Source organism: Pocillopora verrucosa, chromosome 1 (assembly GCF_036669915.1).
Source record: "Pocillopora verrucosa isolate sample1 chromosome 1, ASM3666991v2, whole genome shotgun sequence".
In the NCBI taxonomy this organism is placed as follows: domain Eukaryota; kingdom Metazoa; phylum Cnidaria; class Anthozoa; order Scleractinia; family Pocilloporidae; genus Pocillopora; species Pocillopora verrucosa.
In genome coordinates this window covers 10,307,326-10,328,462 of record NC_089312.1, presented here as the reverse complement: position 1 = coordinate 10,328,462, position 21,137 = coordinate 10,307,326, and the positions used below count along the sequence as shown (strand labels likewise).

Below are 21,137 nucleotides of genomic sequence, written 5' to 3'. Positions count from 1 at the left end.
TCAGATTGTGAGTAACCTAAAAGCCCAGCTACAGGTAATAAGTGTCGACATTCTGTATTGCCATGGAAACTATCACCTCAATCGTAGGAGTCTGGGTCAAAACACGAAGATTGTGGTGCCTAAGAAAATAGTCTTCTTCATTCAGAGACAGCATTCTGTTGTATTCCGTTCAAACTCTCATACGCTTTGGCAAAGTAATTTAGTAATACAGTCGACTGTATTCTTTTTTTATGAATACCGGCTTTGAAAGAATTTAATTTTGCAGGTGGTAAAATTTAGGACAATTTGTAAAGTTGTAAAGGACTTTAAGAAGACTGTCAAGAGATCATGTATAATTCTATCCATTTTCAGTGAAACAAGTCTGAGGAAGCTCGAAAAATCCAGCAAAAGATCAGAAAACCCCACAATATCATTGACCAAATCGCTTTGTGGTAGTGCTGTGACGATTAAGCTTAGACGAACCTCGAAAATACGCATGCATCGGGATGATTGAGTTAATCGACCTGTTTAGGTGACACACAGTTAACTGATGTTAAACGGCGCCAGGTCACTAAATTGGCTATTCTAGATATGTTTTGAAAATAGAGATGTCCTTTTTCGGGCAAAATTTAACTCCTGATGAGTTAAGAGCACTCTACTGAAAGAATATTCTGAGAATTAACTTTTCCGCTTAAACAAAATAATTATTAATAAAAAACGTAACAGGTCTTCTAAAATAGACCGTCGAGTGGGTCACTAATGTAATCGTTTTCAATATTGATTATTTGGTTACGTAAATTGTTTTATCGAAATCACGCAAAACTCTCTGGTTTGATTTTTCTGCTATCAGTAATTGCCATGGGATAGTTTCCTCTCAGAAATTAGGCGACCTTCATTAATTTGACCAAGTACACTCCTGTACACACCGCTACAAGACCTTTAAAAGTTGCAAATGTTGTCAAACTTTTTTTTTTAATTATGAATGTTTGTTTTCCTGTTCATAACCGTTAAAAAGAAACGTCAATGAAAATCAGCAATAAATGAATGTGCACTTAAAGAGCCATTTCCCTGCGGCGATCATTTTGAATGGTGGTAAGCGTCTTTTTTTTTTCAAAGACATTTATCTACGCCATTTCCTAGCCACTGTCTATCGTACAGCAATTCCAGAATGACAGCGAGATCAATATTTTTATCGTCCCTTTTTGCGCTTAAGTTAGAGTGGAGTGTTTCGTTTGCGATGTCGATGCAAAAAGGGGACGGGATTAATCGAGACCTTGAGACGTGCTCGAATATAACTTTTGTTTTTTCATCTCCCACTTGTACGTCGACCGAGCAGGATCAGGACAATTTAAGAATGGTGAGTCATTTTTAAAAATATGGCTATAAAAGATAACTGGTGATGATAACTTAAAACGCAATCAGTTTATACTCTGAAAAAGTGTTCTTTAAAAAACCATAAGGGAGGTAAATTAAATGAAATTGTTAGTAGTCAAGTATATTGCATGGGCAAATGCCTAATCCAATTTAGTCCATTCTGTAGGAAATCACACAAATTACATCCCTTGAATATTTTTCGAAATCTTTAAGAAACCAAAGGAAAACTTTCTCTTGAAATTTTTTTGAGGAAATACGCGCTGAAACACGTACAGAGAAAATGAATTTAGGAGAGGAAACGGAAATTTAAAGAATTTCTGGAACAATAGAATAATTTATACGTCACGATCTAATTCTCGACACGTGATCAAGTGTGCACCCGGAAGCCGTGAGAAGTGTCTTTGCCTTGTTGTAGTTCGTTGCGAACGAAATATAACCTTCTCGCATGGTTAAACGCCGACAGAAAGATGTCGAGCTTATCGGAAGCCTGCATCTACGACTGGGATTTGGAGCGAATGCTCATGTGGCTGAGAGAGGTGTGTATTAATTTAGCCTGCCTATAATTTCAAGTGCATACGGTTTGGTATCATAAACGACTAGTTATAAGCATGATGTTGGCCTACAAGCTTGTTCTAGCTATTGTGGTCTCCAATATCGATCTTTGAATGAATTACTTCCATCGAAAATGGCTGCTATATTGGAGGTTAAGTCCGCTGAAAGCGTTTAGCCAGTCATCAGTCGGGTAAACCACGGTGAAATCATTCGCTTGTGTTGCGGATTCATTGCACGAATACCAAGGATAATGGTCCGCTAATGTCTGCTGGTCCGCTTTGACGACCTCCAAAGATAGTTGTCGTTTAACCACATCTGTGTGAATAATGTTCCGTGCGAGAGCACATACTTGGTTTTCAACTTGCCTGGTACGTAACTATCTTACGAAATCAAATGAAAATCGAGTCGTGTCTAACGAAATCAGATGAGATCCGGAACGTAATAAGACATCCATCGTACTTTAAATTAACTTTTCCTCAGGGGTAATTCAGAACACAGAATTAAAGCGCAGGTCATTTCGAAAGGGCACAAATGCTTTTCGCGTAGCTGAAGTCTCGGATCAATACTAGCACGTAACTGCATTACGAATGTTACGGACAGCCTACCTACACTGAATTTAGACTATGGCACGGGAAGGGATGACAACGGAGATATTTTTTACATGGTTGAGGATTCTTGTCTGCTCACAGATGGAGCTCACGCAAGGTTTATGTTAGAATACTCAATTTTAACATTAATAGGCCATGCAATACAGCTGTGTTTTCGTAGCAACTTTACTATTTGATGACCGATCTCATTATCAGCCCTTCAGGCATTTACTAGTAATATTTTTAATAGCATTAGTTCTGAAGGAAAAAAAAGAAGGCATTTAGCCGAACCTTTGATTTGAATTTTTTGTAGACAACTGGTTCGACTTGTTTTTAAATGCCTACATAAACGAAAGGATATGTTACGTTTTGAAATATTTGTTACGGCTCTAACAAATATTTACAATGTGGAAATCAAGACTGTGCTTGATTTGCAACACAAATTTATGTACAAAACCCATTTCATCTTTCACTTTCATGCACCAAAAAAACCAGCTTCAGCACATTTGAGAGTTTTAGAATAACCACTGAATATCGCTGTTTAATATACCAAAATTTTCTAAAAATACTGTTGTGGGAATTTCAGAAGTTTTTCGTACTACACGGCAAAATCAATACTTAATTTAAAGAATTTAAGAAGCGGCATGATATTAATACTGAAAATTACTTTCTTGTAAAATTATTTTATATATTTTAATTACGTTACTACTGGCCTTTCTTGAAACCTTTGTCTTATATGCTTTTAATGACTTAAATGATTGTAAAAATAATATTTTCAATGGTCATCAACATGTTTTGTTGACATTAAAGATTCTGTTGTAGCATTCTTTGTGTGATGTAAGCATGGAATTCATTTGACCAAAGATGACTTACAAGTGATTGTGATCATATGGTGGAATAACGCATTTTACATGTAGAGAAACTGTGAATGTGTGAGACGGTTGGAATCCTTAAGATAGAGCTGTTTCACAATAACGATATTGTACAAGTCATGTATAATGATTATTATTCTAATTATTCTTGTCACCATAATTGGAAAATTTTGTCAGAGGAGATTAATTAAGTTAATTCTTTTCCACCTTTGAGATTAAAAGCGCTCTTAAAAATTTTAATGAATTATCAACTTACCGTGACAACCTTCTTGTAAATAATTGCTATCAGGTTTCTTTTTGTTAGAACATAATTCCTTGCAGGCTATTTGACAATACATGTAACTGCAGTTGTAAATGCACTGGACTGTAATATTTCGATGACTTTTTACTTCTATCAAACTTGACAATTCCCAAATTACCCTACCACATCTGTTAGAGCAGTTTGTGAAGGGATATTTCTTGGGACATGCTGACAATGGTTTACTCACCTTGTTATTTTATGGACCAGAAAAATAATAATTATGTTTCTTGGATTATGGAATGAATCATACTTAGTAAACATTACAACTGGTATACTTATATCTTTTACTTACTATCCTCACAGGAGAATCTTCATGACTGTGTTCAGCCTTTCTCTTTCAAAAAGATAAATGGAATACAATTTATGGTAGGGTTGATTTTCTTGCTTCTTGACTAACAAACCTGTAAAAATAATATATAAGGAAAGATAACAAATAAATGAAACCCATAATTACAAATCGTAAAATGTGCTATAGGAAAAGAGGGTAACTTGTAACATGCTGCAAAGCCATGGTAGCTTAGGTTTTGAAGGGAAATGAAGAATGGTTCCAGTCAGTGGGAGTTCTAGTTATTGGGATTGGTTTTCAAGAAATCAGGTTTTTACCATTCTTGCACAATCGCTGTCAATTTTTTTTTTAAATTAGTTAGTTTCATAAGAGCTTATTGATAGGAAAGTGTAGTTTAGGAAGTTTAGCTGAATGTAACAAGCTTTCATAACTGTTGGCATGTTTGTATTAATTGGGGTTAACCATCGTAATTTGTCAATCAGCTATGTTCAGACACTTGAGCCTTTATAGGAGAAATTTGAGACAAAGGAAAGTAAAGAAAATGGCAGAAAACATGGGGTCAATTCCAGGGGAAATTGCATTTTTTTTTTCAAGTTCACCGAGTTTAAGGTAGCACTCCAGGGTTCTATTGTACAATGCATATTTCAAGCTCATGCTAAAAGTGTCTTATGTAAATTTATGTAAGTTGTGGACATTGATTTTGTTACTAACCTTAAACTTTCAGAATTTATCAGATAATGATATCAAGTCTCTGCGCATCTCACAAGAAAGCAAAAGGTAATTCATTCCACCTTTGTTATCATTATTTGTTGTTTGGTGGTTTATGATTGAGTTATTAATGCAGTATTATTTTGTTACAGAAAACTGGCAAAAGTGCTGAAAAGAATCAAGGGAAAGAGACAAAGTGCCCGTAAAAGGTGGTTATACTTAACCCTTTAACTCCCATGAGTGACCAAGACAGAATTTCTCCTTACAACATCAATACAAAATCAAGCAGACAAGTGATGAGAATAAAGAAAAATACCACTTAGGCGATTATAAGTTGATCCAGACCCAAATTCTCCAAACTAACATTACAAGAACTGTATGGCAGACAGTGAGGAGAATTACTGATGAGATCTTGGGAGCTAAAGGGTTTAGATGCCCCAAGTGTCATTTTCATTGCTTCATGTAAAGAGCAAAGGAGTCAAAATTCAACAATATGTTGATTTTTTCTTTTGTATTTCAGTCTGCCATTTTTAAATTTGTTTTGGAGAGTTGCTTTTAAAATGCGTATATGCAGACTTAAGTAAGAGTTGGTGTGTTTTTGGAAGGAGGATCTCAACATTTTTGCTGCTGGTTCAGTTGCAAGCTTAGCTACCACTAAACCACAGCATCTCTCTAACAACAGTGAACAATAATTAAAGATTTTTTTTTTGGTAGGTTTGACGGAGATTCCTCGGGATTAAAAGAGAGAAGAAAGCCACCTGCATTACCAGCTAATGTACTTGATGAAGAAGGTAATTGTCATAGAGAAGTTTATTTTTCATTATTATAAGGGTTTTAAAACAGTTTTAGTGTTCTCCCTCGTTTTAAGCATGACTGATAAAAGAAATGTGTGCTTCTACTCTGACAGTTGAAAGGAAGGGCAAATATTGGTATCTGTAAACTATACATAAAGCTAACCCTGTTAAAAATAAATATATTCTGTGTTACTAAGTGATACTTCTAAGTATACACTAAAAAGTGGATGAAGTCGAAGGTGCATTCTGATTGGTTGCTACTCAAACTCTGAGTGTTCTTTTGCTCGTCACCCCTAAGCAACTTTCACCAGGGAATAGTGTTACTGTTATGGGAAAAACTGAGTCGAAATCATTTTTTGGTGCTATATTATCTCACTGTTTCAGTATTACTAATAAAAAAAAACCATTCACCTCTGTGTTGGTAGCTAGCAAATATGTTTACCTCACTGCTTTGCAGTCACCTTCATTTCAGTGAATAGTTGTCAACTATCCATCTGACTCTTGATTATGATGAAATAACTGTTAATTATTGTTTTCACCAATGAAGCAGAAAGTGATGATGGCTGGGCAACTGATGACTTTGACGATGACCCTGATGAATTTGAAGAGGTATAGAACAACTTGCTGTCATTAACACTTAAACTATTGAGACCCAACTCATCATACTCTTTCCTGTGTTCTGATTTCCATTGAGTGTTAAAACTGAGCCAGGATTGCTTCTACCACTTCATAACCAGTTAAACTCAAATTTAAATCCAATTGATTTATGGTTACTTGACTGTGTTATCCTGTGCATGCTTCAGGCAGTTTGTTGGTTTTTTATGATGTGTTCTTATTGGTTCTGTGTGATATTTTCCCATATTCTTATTGGCTGTTGCATGTGATCACTTTTGCTGGTGTTGGTTTTGGAGGCACTTGAATGTAGTTATTTGGTATTGCATCTCTTGAGATGAGAAATTTTGCTAGTACTTTTCATTGTAGATTCCAGTGTACTGTTTGTTAGGAAATAATGCATTGAAAATTGTAAGGATGATGTTACTTGTTGATCCTTCACGTTTGTCTTGCTATTTGCAGGCCTTTTCCCAACACACCTATAAGTCCCTACACTTCATTTTACTATCCTTGTAATGCACAAATTTCTGTCAGTGGTGATGGTAATTTGCTGAAGATTATCAGACAAGTGATATTGTCAATGAATTGAGTATGATTTGAACTGAACTACCGGTGATTTAATTTGTTTTCTTTCAGGAGGAAAGTGATGATGAATCGGGAGGAGAGTACATTGAAGCTGAAGAGAATGAAAGCTTAATTCCCTCTCCAGGTGAATTCATCAACAGTAAATTTTTATTAATGGTCCTGCAACAAAGTGTTATTAACCATTTCATTCCCAAGAGGTGCATCAGAGGTGATGCAAACAATTAAGTGGCAAATTGTAAACTTATTCTCTTAGCAACTGGATATAAAACTATGGTGGACTCCAGGCTCAGGTTGTTCAAAGATCGGATAACACTATCCACTGGATAAATCTCTATGCGGTAGACAGTGCTATATGTTTTGCTATCACTTATCTGCTGGATAGCGATTTTTAGGATAGCATTATTAGATATTTAGGATAGCATTAGTAGTACATGTACTCAGTAGTACATGTACTCAGAAGTACATGTACTCAGTAGTACACATGCTCAGTAGTACATGTACTCAGTAGTACACGTACTCAGTAGTACACGTATTCAGTAGTACACGTATTCAGTAGTACACATACTCAGTAGTACACATACTCAGTAGTACACATATGCATACTCAGTAGTACACATGCTCATTAGTACACATACTTAGTAGCTCAGAAAATTATTAGATGCTTGATTATTAATTTTCAAGTGATAAGTTTGTAATTATAATAAATTAAAGAAATCCTGATTTCTGTTTCTCCTTCAGAGTCCCCATCCAAGGAAGTCCCCAAAGTTCCATTTGGTCTGGTAAGAAAATGCAAACTCATTAATGATAACTAAGTTAACAAATGTTAATGGCTGGAAGTAGTGATTTACAATCCTTTTTTTTGAGGGGATTGGTTGCCATTCTCCGTTCTGAATTCCTTTTTGGCATTGAGAAGTTTTACTTTTCTGCTACACAATAGGTTGCACAGCTGAAGGCTGGCTTAAATGGAACTGTTGGAAGAGCGCCATGTACAGTTCCTTCAGAAAGTCATCGCACTAAGGTCAGATGGTGTGCAAGCTGACAATCAATCATTGAGAATTTTGTAAAAATGACAATCTAAGGTTTTTTTGTTATACATAATGGAAATTATAATAGTTAACCTTTGTTATCAATTTGTTTAAATGTGTTTTTCCTTGGATTAATTGGTCAATATAGTCTCATCAAGTTGTCTGGGTGATAGTTAAGTCCTTAGACTGTTGTTGGTAGTGGTCACTGACATTTCTATAACTTACAATGGAATTCATTGTCAGAATCATTATCATGATTACAGTACAGTGGCAAAATTTCAGTTACTTTGACTAGCAACAGCCCTCTTACAGACTACTCTTGCCTTAAAACAACAAGACTACATGACCAACTGTTATCTGTTATTCTTAACTTCAAAGCCTTTACAGAATTGTATTTTATAGACAACAAGGAAGCCTAATACCTGGTGATTAGTCAGCTTGTCAGGCATACCTTACATGTATCTAGAACTTACAGTGAACTGCAAGATAATGTAAACAACAGGTTCAACCCATGATCTTGCATAACAGGTCAAAGGCATAAAAAATATTTCCCATCCAATTGAAACACCCAAAGATCTTTACTCCATTGTCAGTAACACAGACAGCAAACTTCCGATTCTTGCTGTTTTCTGTGAGACAAAGTGCTTTCTTTTAATCCTACCACTTTAATAATTAATATTTAGAATTAACTGACCTTGTCAGACATGACTACTTTATTGTTTACTGATTTTCTGAAATTGTTCCCCTTGATAGCTGTACAAAAAAATCAGTTTGAAATATAATAAGTAACTTATAATAAAAGCTTACACATGCATCAACTGGAATGATACATGGTGAAAAACTATTAACTATACTTTACCAATGACTCTTTAGAACCTCAGTCTACAGTTTATTTTAAAATTGTCAAACTTTTAAGCAAATCCTAGCTTTGATATTTTGAGGTGTTTGTGGAATTTTTCCCTTGCTTAAGGAAGTAAATTCTGATTGGTGAACCAGTTTCATTTTTGGAAATAGTTGGATGATACAGATAGTGTGGGGATGATATCGGCCATTTAAGAACGTTTGACCAATACTTTGCACACAAAATGAAGAATCAATCTTGACTGTGGGAGGAAATTTTTGAAGTGAAAATTATCATTCCAATTACTTTGCATTTGAGGATACTAGATTCCTTGTTCCCTGTTAATATTAAAGAAAAATTTGTTCAGGCATGGTGAGAAAAAATGTTAAACTTATTGCCATTTTAAGGTCTCTGTACACTAAATGTATCTTTAGGAAGAATATCATTTTCTGCCAATACTACTGCATATGTGATTGTGTTACTGGTTGATTTCAGGTGAAGCTGACCAAACAAATGTTACTAAAATATACAGCTTTTGAAGTTTGTGAGGAAACAATCTTAACTTCATAATTATTGTCATTATTTATGTCAACAGACAACACCAATGCCATATGATGATGACGATGATCAAATATATGATGAACCTCCAGAAGGTATGTTATGTTTACAAGAGCCTGTCAAGTTTATTGAAAATTTCCTTGTAATTTTTATAAGCCATTGAGATGTATAAGAAGCCTTCGACCTTCATCCAATGTGAAAAAATTCTGAAAAGGGCCCAGTCATGTAACCTATATGTTATATTTACGTGATACTTTGATTTTGACCATAACGTTTAAATGTTTTGTTTTCTTTGCAGAAGTTTATGAGGAACCAAGTGATGATTCAGGATCAGGTTAAGATACTTAATTTTGAAGTAGTTTTGTTGGTTACTTATTGAGCCTGGATATTGAGTTTAGGTATTGATGATAATTGTTTAAATATGAACATTTACAGGAAAATTGATCAACTAGAATTCAGAGACCTTTGAGAAATGAACTTTAGATACAATAAAAGTTACAATAAAACAAAATATAAGAATGTTGTTGTCTTTTTCTTTCCTAGTGAAATAGAGTTGGTAGATCACCAAGTGAACTTAATATAAAGGATTACATGAAATAAATTATGTATGAAAAATTTCTTCTCTTTGGGGTCTAGGAGCAATGAAAGATTACTTAAGTCAAGTTGTTCTTTTTGTAATGAGATAGAAAAACAATTATTGGTAAAAGAGAAATCCAATGTTAAGCAATCTTTTATAATTTTGAAGGGTTGCTTAATTAAAGTGATCTTACTTTAATTTGTTTTTGAATTTAGGAATTGTAGTACGTCCCCAGTGTCACAAGAAAATAATAAGATGTGATTCAAGTGAGGGATATATTGATGCAAGGGTAAGAATCAATACAAGATATTGTTCTAATTGCAGATAACTCCAAATCATTGATCTTGAAAGATGGACTCTGCTCCAATATGCTATTTGTTAAGAAAAATGTAAATAGATTTCTTAGCAGCCAAATTTGGTAAATAACTCACCTCTATTTGGTAATCTGAAGGGCTGCACTAGCTAGATGTTGTTTCAGCCACAGAGGTGATTTTATTTTGAATTTGGAAAAACAAATCGAAATAACCATATTTAGAAACTTTAATCCATTCCCAATAATTTGATACATGTATAAATTGTGCCTACAGTCTGTCAAACATTTCCTTTACTACTAGCTCTTAGAATTTACAGTCACTGTGATAAATCAATCATTGTGCTGTAGCTGCAGCTGTAGTTGATATTTTGATTTCTCTTTGTGTCACCTTTCTGCCTGATGAGATTTCAAAATTGTGAGGAGAGGTTACTTTTTGGTCACTCATGTTAGTGATAGAGTTAAATATGATATATTTCAGACCCTCATTTAATGCTTGGCCCTTAAGATTGACTAGTATCTAATTTCTCCTTGTGATATCTTCACTGCATCACACACACTAAGGTCATGAGAATAAAGGAAATGATCATCAATTGAATTAGAAGCTTTTGATTTATTTAAAGAATTCTCTTTTCATCAGCACAGAAAATGTATGAGAACAGTATTGAGAATATGGATACTGATGTTAGGATGTAAAGACTTAACAGTATGAGTTAAATGATGAACTTGCCAGTTAGAGCATTTCTTCAATTGTGCAATAATTAGGATTATATTTGATGGGTGGAATTATTAAGAGTGTTTTTAAAAGCAATGAGGTACTCAACTGTCTCACTAATATGACTTCCATTCTTATTTTATCAGTCTACATCAGTTATTCCAGAAGAGCCAGGTAATATAATTGTTTGGAAGTGAATTCATTACAACTTTAAATTAAAATATAATTATTAATTATTATAGAATTTTTTTTCTGTAAATCATGCCTTTTAAATTAAGGTCCAGTTCATTTTCTCAGTTCTTTTCCTTCCATGAAAAGTCTGCAGCTACGGATAAGGAATGCCTCTTCTGAATATACAGGTCTTTCAAGCAATTAGGAAATTGAAAGGAGTACTGTCAGTCACTTATATATTAAACATCTTTAATTTTTAAGTTACAATATTATAAGGGGCTCCAAAACCAATGCTGCTGTGAAATCTCATGAAACCAAAAGATGTCAGGTCCAAAAAATTTATATTATTTGATTTTAATTTAATAAGATTGACATTCTGGTCCAAAAGGAAGGCATTTAGTTGCTTAGTCTAATTTTGTAAGTTACAATCATATACAACTCCATGCAGTCACTGAATCTTGTGTATAAGTCAGGTTTACCAGTAGACTAATCCTGGTTTGTTTGGTTTTATTTTCCTTCAGTTCAATGTCCTCCTCCTGCCCCTGCCCGACCTCCAAAACCTGGATTTTTAAAGGCTAAAAAGCCAGCACCAGTGATACAACCAGAGCCGGTAAGATAGAATTTTGGTTGTATTGGATAGTTTTGTGCACTGGACTTTTTTTGTGAAACTTTTAAATAAATAGTCTCTTAATCAAAGGAAACTATTCTTATGAGTATTTCTCTCATTTTTTTCTCAATTTTCCTCAAATTCTACAACATGCAGCTTTTGCAATGTGTTTGGTTTAGAGCTACATGAGTGATAAATTCTTCTCTGCATCTGTACATTCAATTTCTATTCACCCAAGCCTCAGTTCTAATCTGAAATTTTGAACCAGTTTAGTGCACCTAAATGTATTGCAAATGGACTATTACCATAATGAATTAAAACTATCCACAGCACTACAATAATCAGGTTCATAATATTGCTTGGAAATCACAGACAGATAATTTGCAAGAAAACTGATAAAGGATTTGAAGGAATTACCTCCCCAAGAAGACAACTGTCCATACTGTTCATCATTCTGCGGAAGATTTTTGTACTCTTCCAAACAATATTAATAGAGTTTGAAAGTACTGAGGTATTCACAAAATGCCTCTTAATTCTGTGGAGTATATAGGACTACAAGGGGTTTTTAGAGATCCAAGAGCACCGTACTACCCAAAAATTTCTCATCTAAACATGATTATCAAGAGAGATGGTTAGTTTCAAGTTTGGTTTTCAGATAAAGAAAGATGTCAAATATTGTCTCTAGTGTGTGATTTTGTTAGTCTTAACTGACTACTCTTTGAGCCTTCATTTCCAATTTGTAATACAGAGCATTTCAAAAACTCTTTTATTAAATAAATATGCTTCAGTCTATAGTTTTTATTGCAATTTTTAGCTGTTAGTAATTAATGTACATCGATGTTTGTACCTTTTCTTTTGGGCATTAGGGATTTTGTGATACTTGTTGTGTAACACCATCATTATTATTAGTTAATGGTAATATTGTCAGGATGTTTTTGACACTGCTGATCCTAGCTGTATGGAGTTGTGGGAAACTTGTTACATGAGAAGTTAGAATTTATGGCCAGGCTCACAAAAAAATTTACTACAGCTCAATGGCAGAGAAATTTGAAAGCAATGTGGCAAGGTCTGAGGTTTACATCTTGATAAAGGACTCAGACTTTTTGTTGTCCTGTGTTTGTGACAAGATCCCATGTCAGTTCTGACAAGAAACAACAACTTTTCAATTCAATACCTAGTACTGCCCTTAGACAAACATTTTATTTGGGTTTGCATCAGATATATAATGCAATGAAAATTAACTGTCAAATTTTAAATTTGAATAATCCAGGAAATATATGATGAGGTGCCAGAGGATGATGAACTTGGGAGAACGCAAGTTGTGGAACAGGAAACATATGAGGTCCCCGATGACATGGATGGAAGCCAACAGTCTTCAAAACCATCGCAGTATGAAGGAGATGGTGAAACCTATGAAGTACCTGAACAAGAAGACCAAGAGACGTACGAAGTGCCAGAGGAGTCAGGTATAATGAAATGATAAATTGAGTAGTACATACAAGTTTTGATTGGTGTTGAAACAATTGCAGATCATAACATATGATTAGAATTGAGAAACAGTTGGTGGAATGTTCTGTATTTTCAAAGTTGGATTATTCTTGGTAATACAAATTTCAGTTCTTGGCTTCTGGATTATCAATTCAAACCCTTACAGTGAGTTCAAAATGCTTGTGCTCCATTTTTCATAGCCTTAGACAACATGTTGCATTGATGTCATGATCTAAACTAGTGACGTGCATGTGGAAGAATATGAGAGTTATTATAATTATAATAACATTACAATTATTATTATTAATAATAATTGTTACTATTATTAACATTTATTTGAAAGTTAAAATTGAGAGGCCTCATTTCACTACAGTCTGTGGTTTGCTGACTAGGATCAGACCATGTGAAAAGAGATTTAATTTGTGGTTACTATTTTTTCAGTTAATTTAAATTCCTTTCATTTTTTCTAAACTCATTGTAAGCAAATTGTAAATCTGTTTGTGTAGCACCATCACAGCCCCCTCCAAGACCATCACTAGGAGGATTTGGTTTAAAGCCTACAAAGATGGGTACACCAGCTGAGAAAACAAAACCAATAGTCCCTAAAGATTTACCAAAACCAAAACCAGGTACTACTTTTAATTTTAAATCTATTCCTCTTGTTTAAAACTTTCTATAAATTTTTATCTTTTTTATATTATATAATCCAATTAATAGTGCAGTGGACATCCTTTTTGTCTAGTGATACAACGGAAAACAGTTACACATGTGGAAATTATTCCAAGGTTTTGTAGAAAGGTTCCAAAATAAGTCAAAATCGAGTTGTTCTGGCAAGAATGACCATTTTTGCTCAGCTTTCTCTCTTTTCTGTTTTGTTGTACTTTTTTGTTTTAAACCAGTCAAACTTGAACAACAGTTAATTATGAAGTCATATTTTGCATATTTTCTGATTCCTTTTTGGTTTTTTAGCAGAATTATTTTTATAGGTGAAATGCATTGCTAGGAAAAGAACCAAGGGATTTTTTTCGTAATTGCTTAAAAGGCCATTGTCAAAACTTTGTTTATGACAAGTTTTGAACTCAAAGTTGCTCTTATCTGGTGGATACAAACATTCACCAGATGTCTGAATTTGATTGGCAATTCTATGATGCTTTGTATATCCATGCCAGAAAAATCTCATGACTGATGTTTTCTCCAGATGCACAATTATTTACAAGGTGGTTCCTCCACCTTTCTTGTTTGTCAGGAATTAAACCTTCATTAGCATCTAAGCCCCAGGTCAACCAAAAGCCAAATGTTCCTGGTCCTGTTAGAGGTACTCCCAAAAGATCATCGCGTCTGTATCCAGCACCAAAAGATAACACAGGTTAGAATATAATGCTGTAAAGGATTAGACATGAACTATATGTATGAATCAAAATTGAATTGTAGTTAAAAATAAATTTATTTCTATTTGTTTGAGGATTATAGTAAATAAATGTGTTTTAAAAAAGGAAGATAGTTCAAACTGGGTTGAAATAATTTTGAAATTTGAAATTCATTTTCATACACTTAAACAAAATGACTGTGAATTTTGTGGTGTTTTAAGAACATTGTTAAGAGGATAGCAAACATGTACTTGTAACAATATTTTATGGGTCACAAATTTAAAAGGGAAAACATAAAATCTCACCTCACCTTGCCTTTCTGTAAAATTCAAATGTTGCATATTAATTTTGGGCTTAACCACACTATAGGAAAACCCTTGGCTACCCCATGTTTAGGTAACGACAGTTGAACATTGAGGCTGAAATACTGTGTTTTTTACTGATTATAGTGTATGTATTCAATTAATACAGTAAAAAAATCATGATTATAAATCTTTGTTTGTTTTCATAAGCTCCTCCTGATTCACCACCAAAAAGACTCTTTGGGTTACCTTTGCCAGGTTCACGACCCCCCATGGCTACTCCATCACAAGAACCTGAGAAAAACAACAACGAAATCCCTCAAGCAAAGCCATCATCAAGGTTAGTGCCCAACTCAAACAAAGACTAGAAATCAAAAATTTTTTTTTTAAATACAAGTAGTAATGCTGAATGTAATTCTGCTTGGTTCACACTATGAAGACAGGTGTGTATACACCTCTAGACCAAGGGAATCACCAGTGTATGACACTTCCAGGACCATTCATTTTTGGATCTTAAATACAGTCTTAAAATCTTAAAAGCCCCTTAGGTTGGGTTACAAAGTTTTCTTCTTGCATATTAATGTAGTATTTGAATTTGGAATTCAACTCATTACTGATTTCAAAGAACCTTAAATTTGTTCTTCAGTTGAGTGACCTGGGCCAAATATTTATCATTACTCTGTGTGCAAATGAAAGAAACATTTGAGACTTCATTGATTATGTTAAGCAAATTTTCATGTTGGTGTACTCCAGGTGCCAGTTTTTAGCCACCAAACATTTATTAGAATGAAAAGGACTGTTAGAGTAAACTTCATGGTAAACTTGCTTGCCAGTTGCTTTTTTCAGTCCCACCTCAAACTCCTTCTTGGGAGGATCTAAGCTAGCATCAGGAAACCTAGAGGAAATCAAACCCAACTTTATTGCCATGCAATCGAATTTCCCCTAATCCTAAAGAAATTAACACCTTCTAAACCTTAAACAGGTTACCAGCTCCAAACAGTCGCCAACCAGCCCCTCCCCCAGTGGAGGATACACCACCTCCCCCTCCTAGACCTGGTGCTAAGGTGAGTCTAAAAAGTTCAAGTGAGTCAGAAGTGTCTTTCAGCTTGTAGGAGAAATTAAATGTATGGAGTTCCTATATTTGATCCAAGGAGCTCTGAAAGACATTTGTCTACTTTTTAACCAGTAAAGAGTAAGATGATGTGACTTTGGTTGTGTAATCTTCAGCTATCATTGAGTTCACTTTTTTAGCTTCCCATTTATTTATTTATTTATTTATTTGTTTTTTACATATCTATCATGTTCAGCCTCATCCAATAATTGCTTAATGTTATAGTGGTGGATTCTAGACAAACCCAAAAACTTGTAGCTTTTCAGTTGTGATAGTTCAGTGTTATCATCTTTGTATTTGATGATGTTTTCTTCATGCCCCTCTTCGTTTTTCTCTTTAATTTGTTTATTTGTATATTTACAGCCTACTTTGAAGCCATCAAGAGTGAGGTTTGTTGGACACAAATACTTTAACCCCTAAGATTGAGCGGCATCTAATTCCTCCTTGCAGGATCACCCCTGAGTGTAACATTGAGGTGGTGGGAATAAAGAAAATGAGCACCATCTCAGGAAGCTCTTGATTGTTAAACAAATTTCCCCGTCAGTACCCTAAAAAATTTATAGAAGGCATTATGGAGAATATGAACCCTAATGTAAGGCTGTAGTGGATTCGAGTTAAATGGCAGGGTAGATATGAAATCATCAAATTTTAAGTCTTACAAAACGCCTAATTTCCTTTCTAAATCTTACTTTAAGACGATTCCTTTTCTGGTTCCTTTGATCGATCTCCTGAACTGATGTCAACATTGATGGGTGTCACACAGATGACTTGCGCAAGACATTCACAAAATGAATTAACAGACCAGAATAAGCTAACTTTACTGAGGGATTGAAGGCAACTTGACTGTGCAACTTGAGTCTTACAAACAAAACATCATAACGAAAGCCCCCTCAAACCAGACTCAGAACACTCAACTTATCACTTGACTCTGATGATCACGTCCGCCAAGTGCGTCAAAATCGTAGCCACCACTGCCAACAACAGTCCTACTAAATGTTCCTCGTCTAACTGCTTTTCTTTAAAGATTACATTATCTGACCTTTCGTGTTCTCACTTTTTCACCCTCCAGTTATATGAGAAAGAATTTTTTGTGTGGAATGAGTTTATAGTCATGAGTAGCATCTTTAAGGATGTATTTGTAGCTACGTAATTTTTAGCCGTTATGTTCTGACTAAATTGGCCCTTTCATTTTAGTAAATTATGAATAGTTTGATTATCTCTCTCTTTGTTTGTTTGTTTGTTTGTTTTTTTAAGCAGGGTAAGCAGTCCACTACTCCTATTTTGAAAGTGATTGAATAGTTGTTGGTTATGTGTTATTTTTATTCTGCATTTCTTATGTTATTTTTGCAGTGATTTAGATTCCCAAAGGAAATCTCAGGCTCTTCCTCCACTGCCAGACCAGAAGGTAAACTAAATGAGTTAATTAGCTCATCCACAGGTGTCCTTTTCTTTTCAAATACTTTGTAAGTTTTCAGTTATACCCATTTTGCTCTTTGTTTTTTTTTCAGTCTGCTGATCCGCTGAAGCAATATCCCTGGTTCCTTGGCCCGTTGGACAAAAAAGTAGCCGAAAACGCCTTGAACTCATTTTCTAAGGTCTGCTTTTCAGCTTTTTATTCCTTTCTTTTAAGCTTTCCTCATTTCCATTTTTTGCCTTTGTTGACTGCGGCAGTAAATCATTTAGTCATTCAGTTGGGCAGTCAGATAGTCACTCACTCACTCACTAACACCGTTACTAAGTCAATCAACCACAACACGTAAGCAATCATTTGTCTATCCTTTCTGATCATTTTACAAACAATCGCTGTCGTCCCTAAGGCTTGACATCTGTTTTTCTCCACAGGAAGGAGCATTTATTGTGCGCAACAGCTCAAAAGATCCTAATAGCTATTCAATGTCGTTGTATTTCAACAGAAGTGTACGGCACCTGAGGTGAGTGAGCACATATGCAGTAGTACCAGCACTCTTATGTGTTGGCATGATAAGGAACAGGCAGATTTGTTTCAGCTACAGAATGCAGGAAAATTAATAAAGACAAAGGAACTAGCTCTTCACAGTCGTTGCTAGTGTATTCAAATTTTCTCGTGAATGACTTAGAACCAGAGTGATACAGTTTTCTTATCGAAATTCTAATACCAAACTTATGCTGTTCGTTTTTTCATCTTTTGCTAGAATACCTCGGCTTCAAAATAAGAAATATGTTCTTGGAGACAGTGGAAAAGTGGTAAGGGAGCACTAAATGGGTCACGAACAGGAAGGAAAATTAACAATAATTGAGTTGCAGACAATGGACCGACAATTAATTGGCTCACGTACCACTAAACCGACTGAGTATTAACTGGGTATTTGGTATCATCAGCTGAGTGGGTAACACCAAATTCCCGCCAATAGCTTCGCTGTATTCTCTGCATTTAAACGCACACGCAACCCACAATTCCTCCATTCGTTCTCACGAAGGGCTAACGCTCGAAACGTCAGCTTTCAAACTCTTAATGGTGGCCAATGTACGTTATCAACTCAGTTGATAAAACCAAATTTCCTTGTTATACTCTCCACCAACGCAGCTTAAAACCATAAAACTTACCCTCTTTATTGAATATTAACTAACCACTTGGGTGACTGATTGACTCACTAATTGAAAGTTAACTGATGACTGTCCAACTGGCTGATTGACTGACTGACTGACTGGCCGGTAGAACGACCGACTGACTGACTGGCTGGTCGAATGGCTGACTGATTGACTAACTGACTGGCTGTTTGAATGGCTGACTGACTGACTGACTGACTGACTGGCTGACTGACTGACTGGCTGACTGACTGACTGACTGACTGACTGGCTGACTGACTGGTCTGACTGGCTTATTGATCTGACTGAATGACTGACCGACCAAATGACCAGCCGACCACCCAACGAACAAAGCGATCTACTTGCTGAACAGCATGGCTCACCGGCTGAATGATAACTGACTCTTTTAGCAAGTGAATGACCATAAGTGACAGAGCTTACGCACCGAAGAGGCTATCTTCTGCCTGACTGACGAAGTAATCAACTGACCGGCCAATTGATCGACCGACTGAGTTAGGTACTAGTCTCCTTATTGACTAACGCGGACGGATTGGTGGGCAGACAGACAGAAAGATATAGGGACTATCACGCCTCTATGAAGCACATTGAATGGACGATTTACTCTTTCTTTACAGCAGTTTTCATTGAGCGATTTATTGACCGAGTCGGAACGAAGGTTGACACCTTTGTTAGCCAATTAGAACTCCAACGCGGGAAAGCGCAAGCGACCAAGTCGCGATTGGTTTCCGTTTTGAATCTGATTGGTTCTGAAAGTGGCGTGACTTTTCTGGACCAACCACATAACGAAGTAAAGCAAAACCAAACAATTAAGGATTATCTTTGAGACTCAATCGAAGATTGCCCGTTTTTATTGATTGATTGATTGATTGATTGATAAGACGTGTATATACTCCATATTGATCCTCTGATTTGTCGATACATTGTTGTTACTTCCTGCAGCAATTTGATACCATAGTGGAATTAGTCGACTACTACAGTCAGCATCATGTTGATCTCAGGTCAGGAGGGTCCACGTCTCTTACTGCTGCTTGTCCAGTCAAATAATTTGAATCAGAGACGTACTCCAATTGTTTCTTCTGTCCTTGCAATTTTCTGGCTGAACAGCTTCCATGGAAAGTACAGCTCTTTGGATGGCAAGTGTTTGGATAGTTATGAACTTAAACTATCAACGAAACTTATTTTGCACCGTTATTGAAATAGTCTTAAATTATGATGGAATCGGCTTTGGATTGCTGATGGTTTCCAGCCTCTTTTATCAGATTGTTGGAAAATGAATCGGAGCCAATTGTTAGAAATGAATCGGAGCCAATTGTTGGAAAATGAATCGGAGCCAATCTATTCTGAACCTTCGTTTAGATATGTCTTTTTGGTTTTCATTTGCCATAGTTAAAGTTGATTGTTCATTTTGGAGATGTAACTTGTTATTGATAATTCTCTGCTAATTTTAAGAAGAACGAAAAGTGCAATATTTTAGATTTTTGCCTCATGAGGGAATTCATTAGTTCTCATTAGAAAAGTCTAGTTTTAAGTGGTTAGTTTCATGTTGACTTCTACTCTGCCCTGTTTTGCTTTCTGGATAAAATGTTAAATTAATCACACAAATACGTTTGAAGAAAGCGTGTTTTTGCTTGAATTCAACGTGATGACAATAGTAATACGAGTTAATAAGCACTAGGCAAGAAAATGAATTAAGTAGAATACCTGAGTAAGATTTCAGGTTGAGTACTTTAAAAAGAGAAGTATATTTTAGAGCTAAATTGTTAAAGAAAATTGAGGTTCTGAAGTGTAGCCTACTAATCGATTTTGTAGCACTAAATAAGTAAAGGACACAGTAGCGTGTAACGAGCATGTTGCCCAAATTTTGCAATTGCAGGCTATTACACTCGTTCATCGTTGCTCTAAGCAATTTGAGGTTGTTTTTTTCTCAGCCAGTCAAATTATCCAACTTCAAACGTGGATTATTGTACGGGACTTTTCCCGCTTTTTTCGAACGAGAATACACCTGTTTAAATTGTAACCCGAGTCTTACTGTTATATCTAAGGTGAAGCCAGCCATTTTAAAAGTAAATGTACATTTTTTTTAAGTCTTAAATATTTTTGATGGTTTCGCTTTTGATATAAAAGGGCAATGAAATTTTTCAATCTTTAATATTAGTATATCGCATTGAAAATGCCAATCATTTTGACGGTGAACGATAATGATTTATGTTTACCATAAAAAAATATACACAGTTTTGCGACAGTTTCTAATGTTTTCAAGGCATGAAACTCAAATTCTGTATTTATTTTAGTTTTTTTATTACAGATAACTTCCTCGGGCAGATACGAAAAGCAAATAAGTATGCAGACTTCAAAATTGACGAAACTCTGATTTTTTAGAGAAAAAAATAATTCTCAATCACGTTGTATTCCCTTATTCTGGCTGCATTTTATATTTTCATAACGAAAGTCGATATGTAAAAAGACATTAATGAACGCTTTGTTGGTTATATCGATAAAATATGATATTTTAACAGTTAAGGGATCCATGTAGATATATTTGTAACCGCAATATTTAGATATTTTAGTTTAGTATTAACACATGTTTATATTAATTTTTCGAAATGAATTATTTCCTTACAAAGTTTGTGTCTGGAGAGAACATGTTATGTGACAATAATAATGGATTCTGACCAGGCTTACACGAGACCTTTCATGTGAAAAGGTTATTTAGGATGAGTAAGTCAGTCTCCTAATACATGCATCCTGAGACAGTCTTAACATGTGCACCCTAAAACTGGGGGTTCTACCAAAGGAAGCTGTGCGATGCCAGATATGAAAAAAAAAAAA

General features: G+C 35.1%; 1 protein-coding gene across 4 annotated transcripts; it reads left to right on the top strand.

The window, feature by feature from the left end:
- The first annotated feature begins 1,738 nt into the window (after positions 1 to 1,738).
- LOC131795010 (B-cell linker protein-like) lies at positions 1,739 to 20,932 on the top strand. Of its 4 annotated transcripts, none has more exons than XM_059112573.2 (25): positions 1,739 to 1,889; positions 3,969 to 4,031; positions 4,676 to 4,728; positions 4,812 to 4,868; positions 5,374 to 5,450; positions 6,004 to 6,062; positions 6,702 to 6,774; positions 7,389 to 7,429; positions 7,588 to 7,668; positions 9,112 to 9,169; positions 9,373 to 9,408; positions 9,867 to 9,940; positions 10,823 to 10,850; positions 11,369 to 11,457; positions 12,725 to 12,920; positions 13,449 to 13,571; positions 14,189 to 14,308; positions 14,822 to 14,951; positions 15,594 to 15,675; positions 16,086 to 16,111; positions 17,073 to 17,127; positions 17,231 to 17,317; positions 17,565 to 17,653; positions 17,894 to 17,945; positions 19,248 to 20,932. In XM_059112573.2, the coding sequence occupies exons 1-25, from the start codon at positions 1,821 to 1,823 to the stop codon at positions 19,350 to 19,352; spliced, it is 1,923 nt and encodes a 640-aa protein (XP_058968556.2). In that variant the 5' UTR covers positions 1,739 to 1,820; the 3' UTR covers positions 19,353 to 20,932. The 4 variants fall into 4 exon arrangements, with proteins under 4 accessions (XP_058968556.2, XP_058968558.2, XP_058968555.2 ...); XM_059112575.2 differs by having other exon boundaries at positions 6,001 to 6,062; positions 14,870 to 14,951; XM_059112572.2 differs by having other exon boundaries at positions 6,001 to 6,062.
- The last annotated feature ends 205 nt before the right edge of the window (positions 20,933 to 21,137 follow it).

Bases quoted from the DNA above. Each gene is read 5' to 3' on its own strand.
- LOC131795010 (XM_059112572.2), top strand. From the start codon at position 1,821: ATGTCGAGCTTATCGGAAGCCTGCATCTACGACTGGGATTTGGAGCGA. The intron at 7,430-7,587 runs GTAAGAAAATGC...GCTACACAATAG, and splicing joins CCAAAGTTCCATTTGGTCTG to GTTGCACAGCTGAAGGCTGG. The intron at 17,654-17,893 runs GTGAGTGAGCAC...ATCTTTTGCTAG, and splicing joins AGAAGTGTACGGCACCTGAG to AATACCTCGGCTTCAAAATA.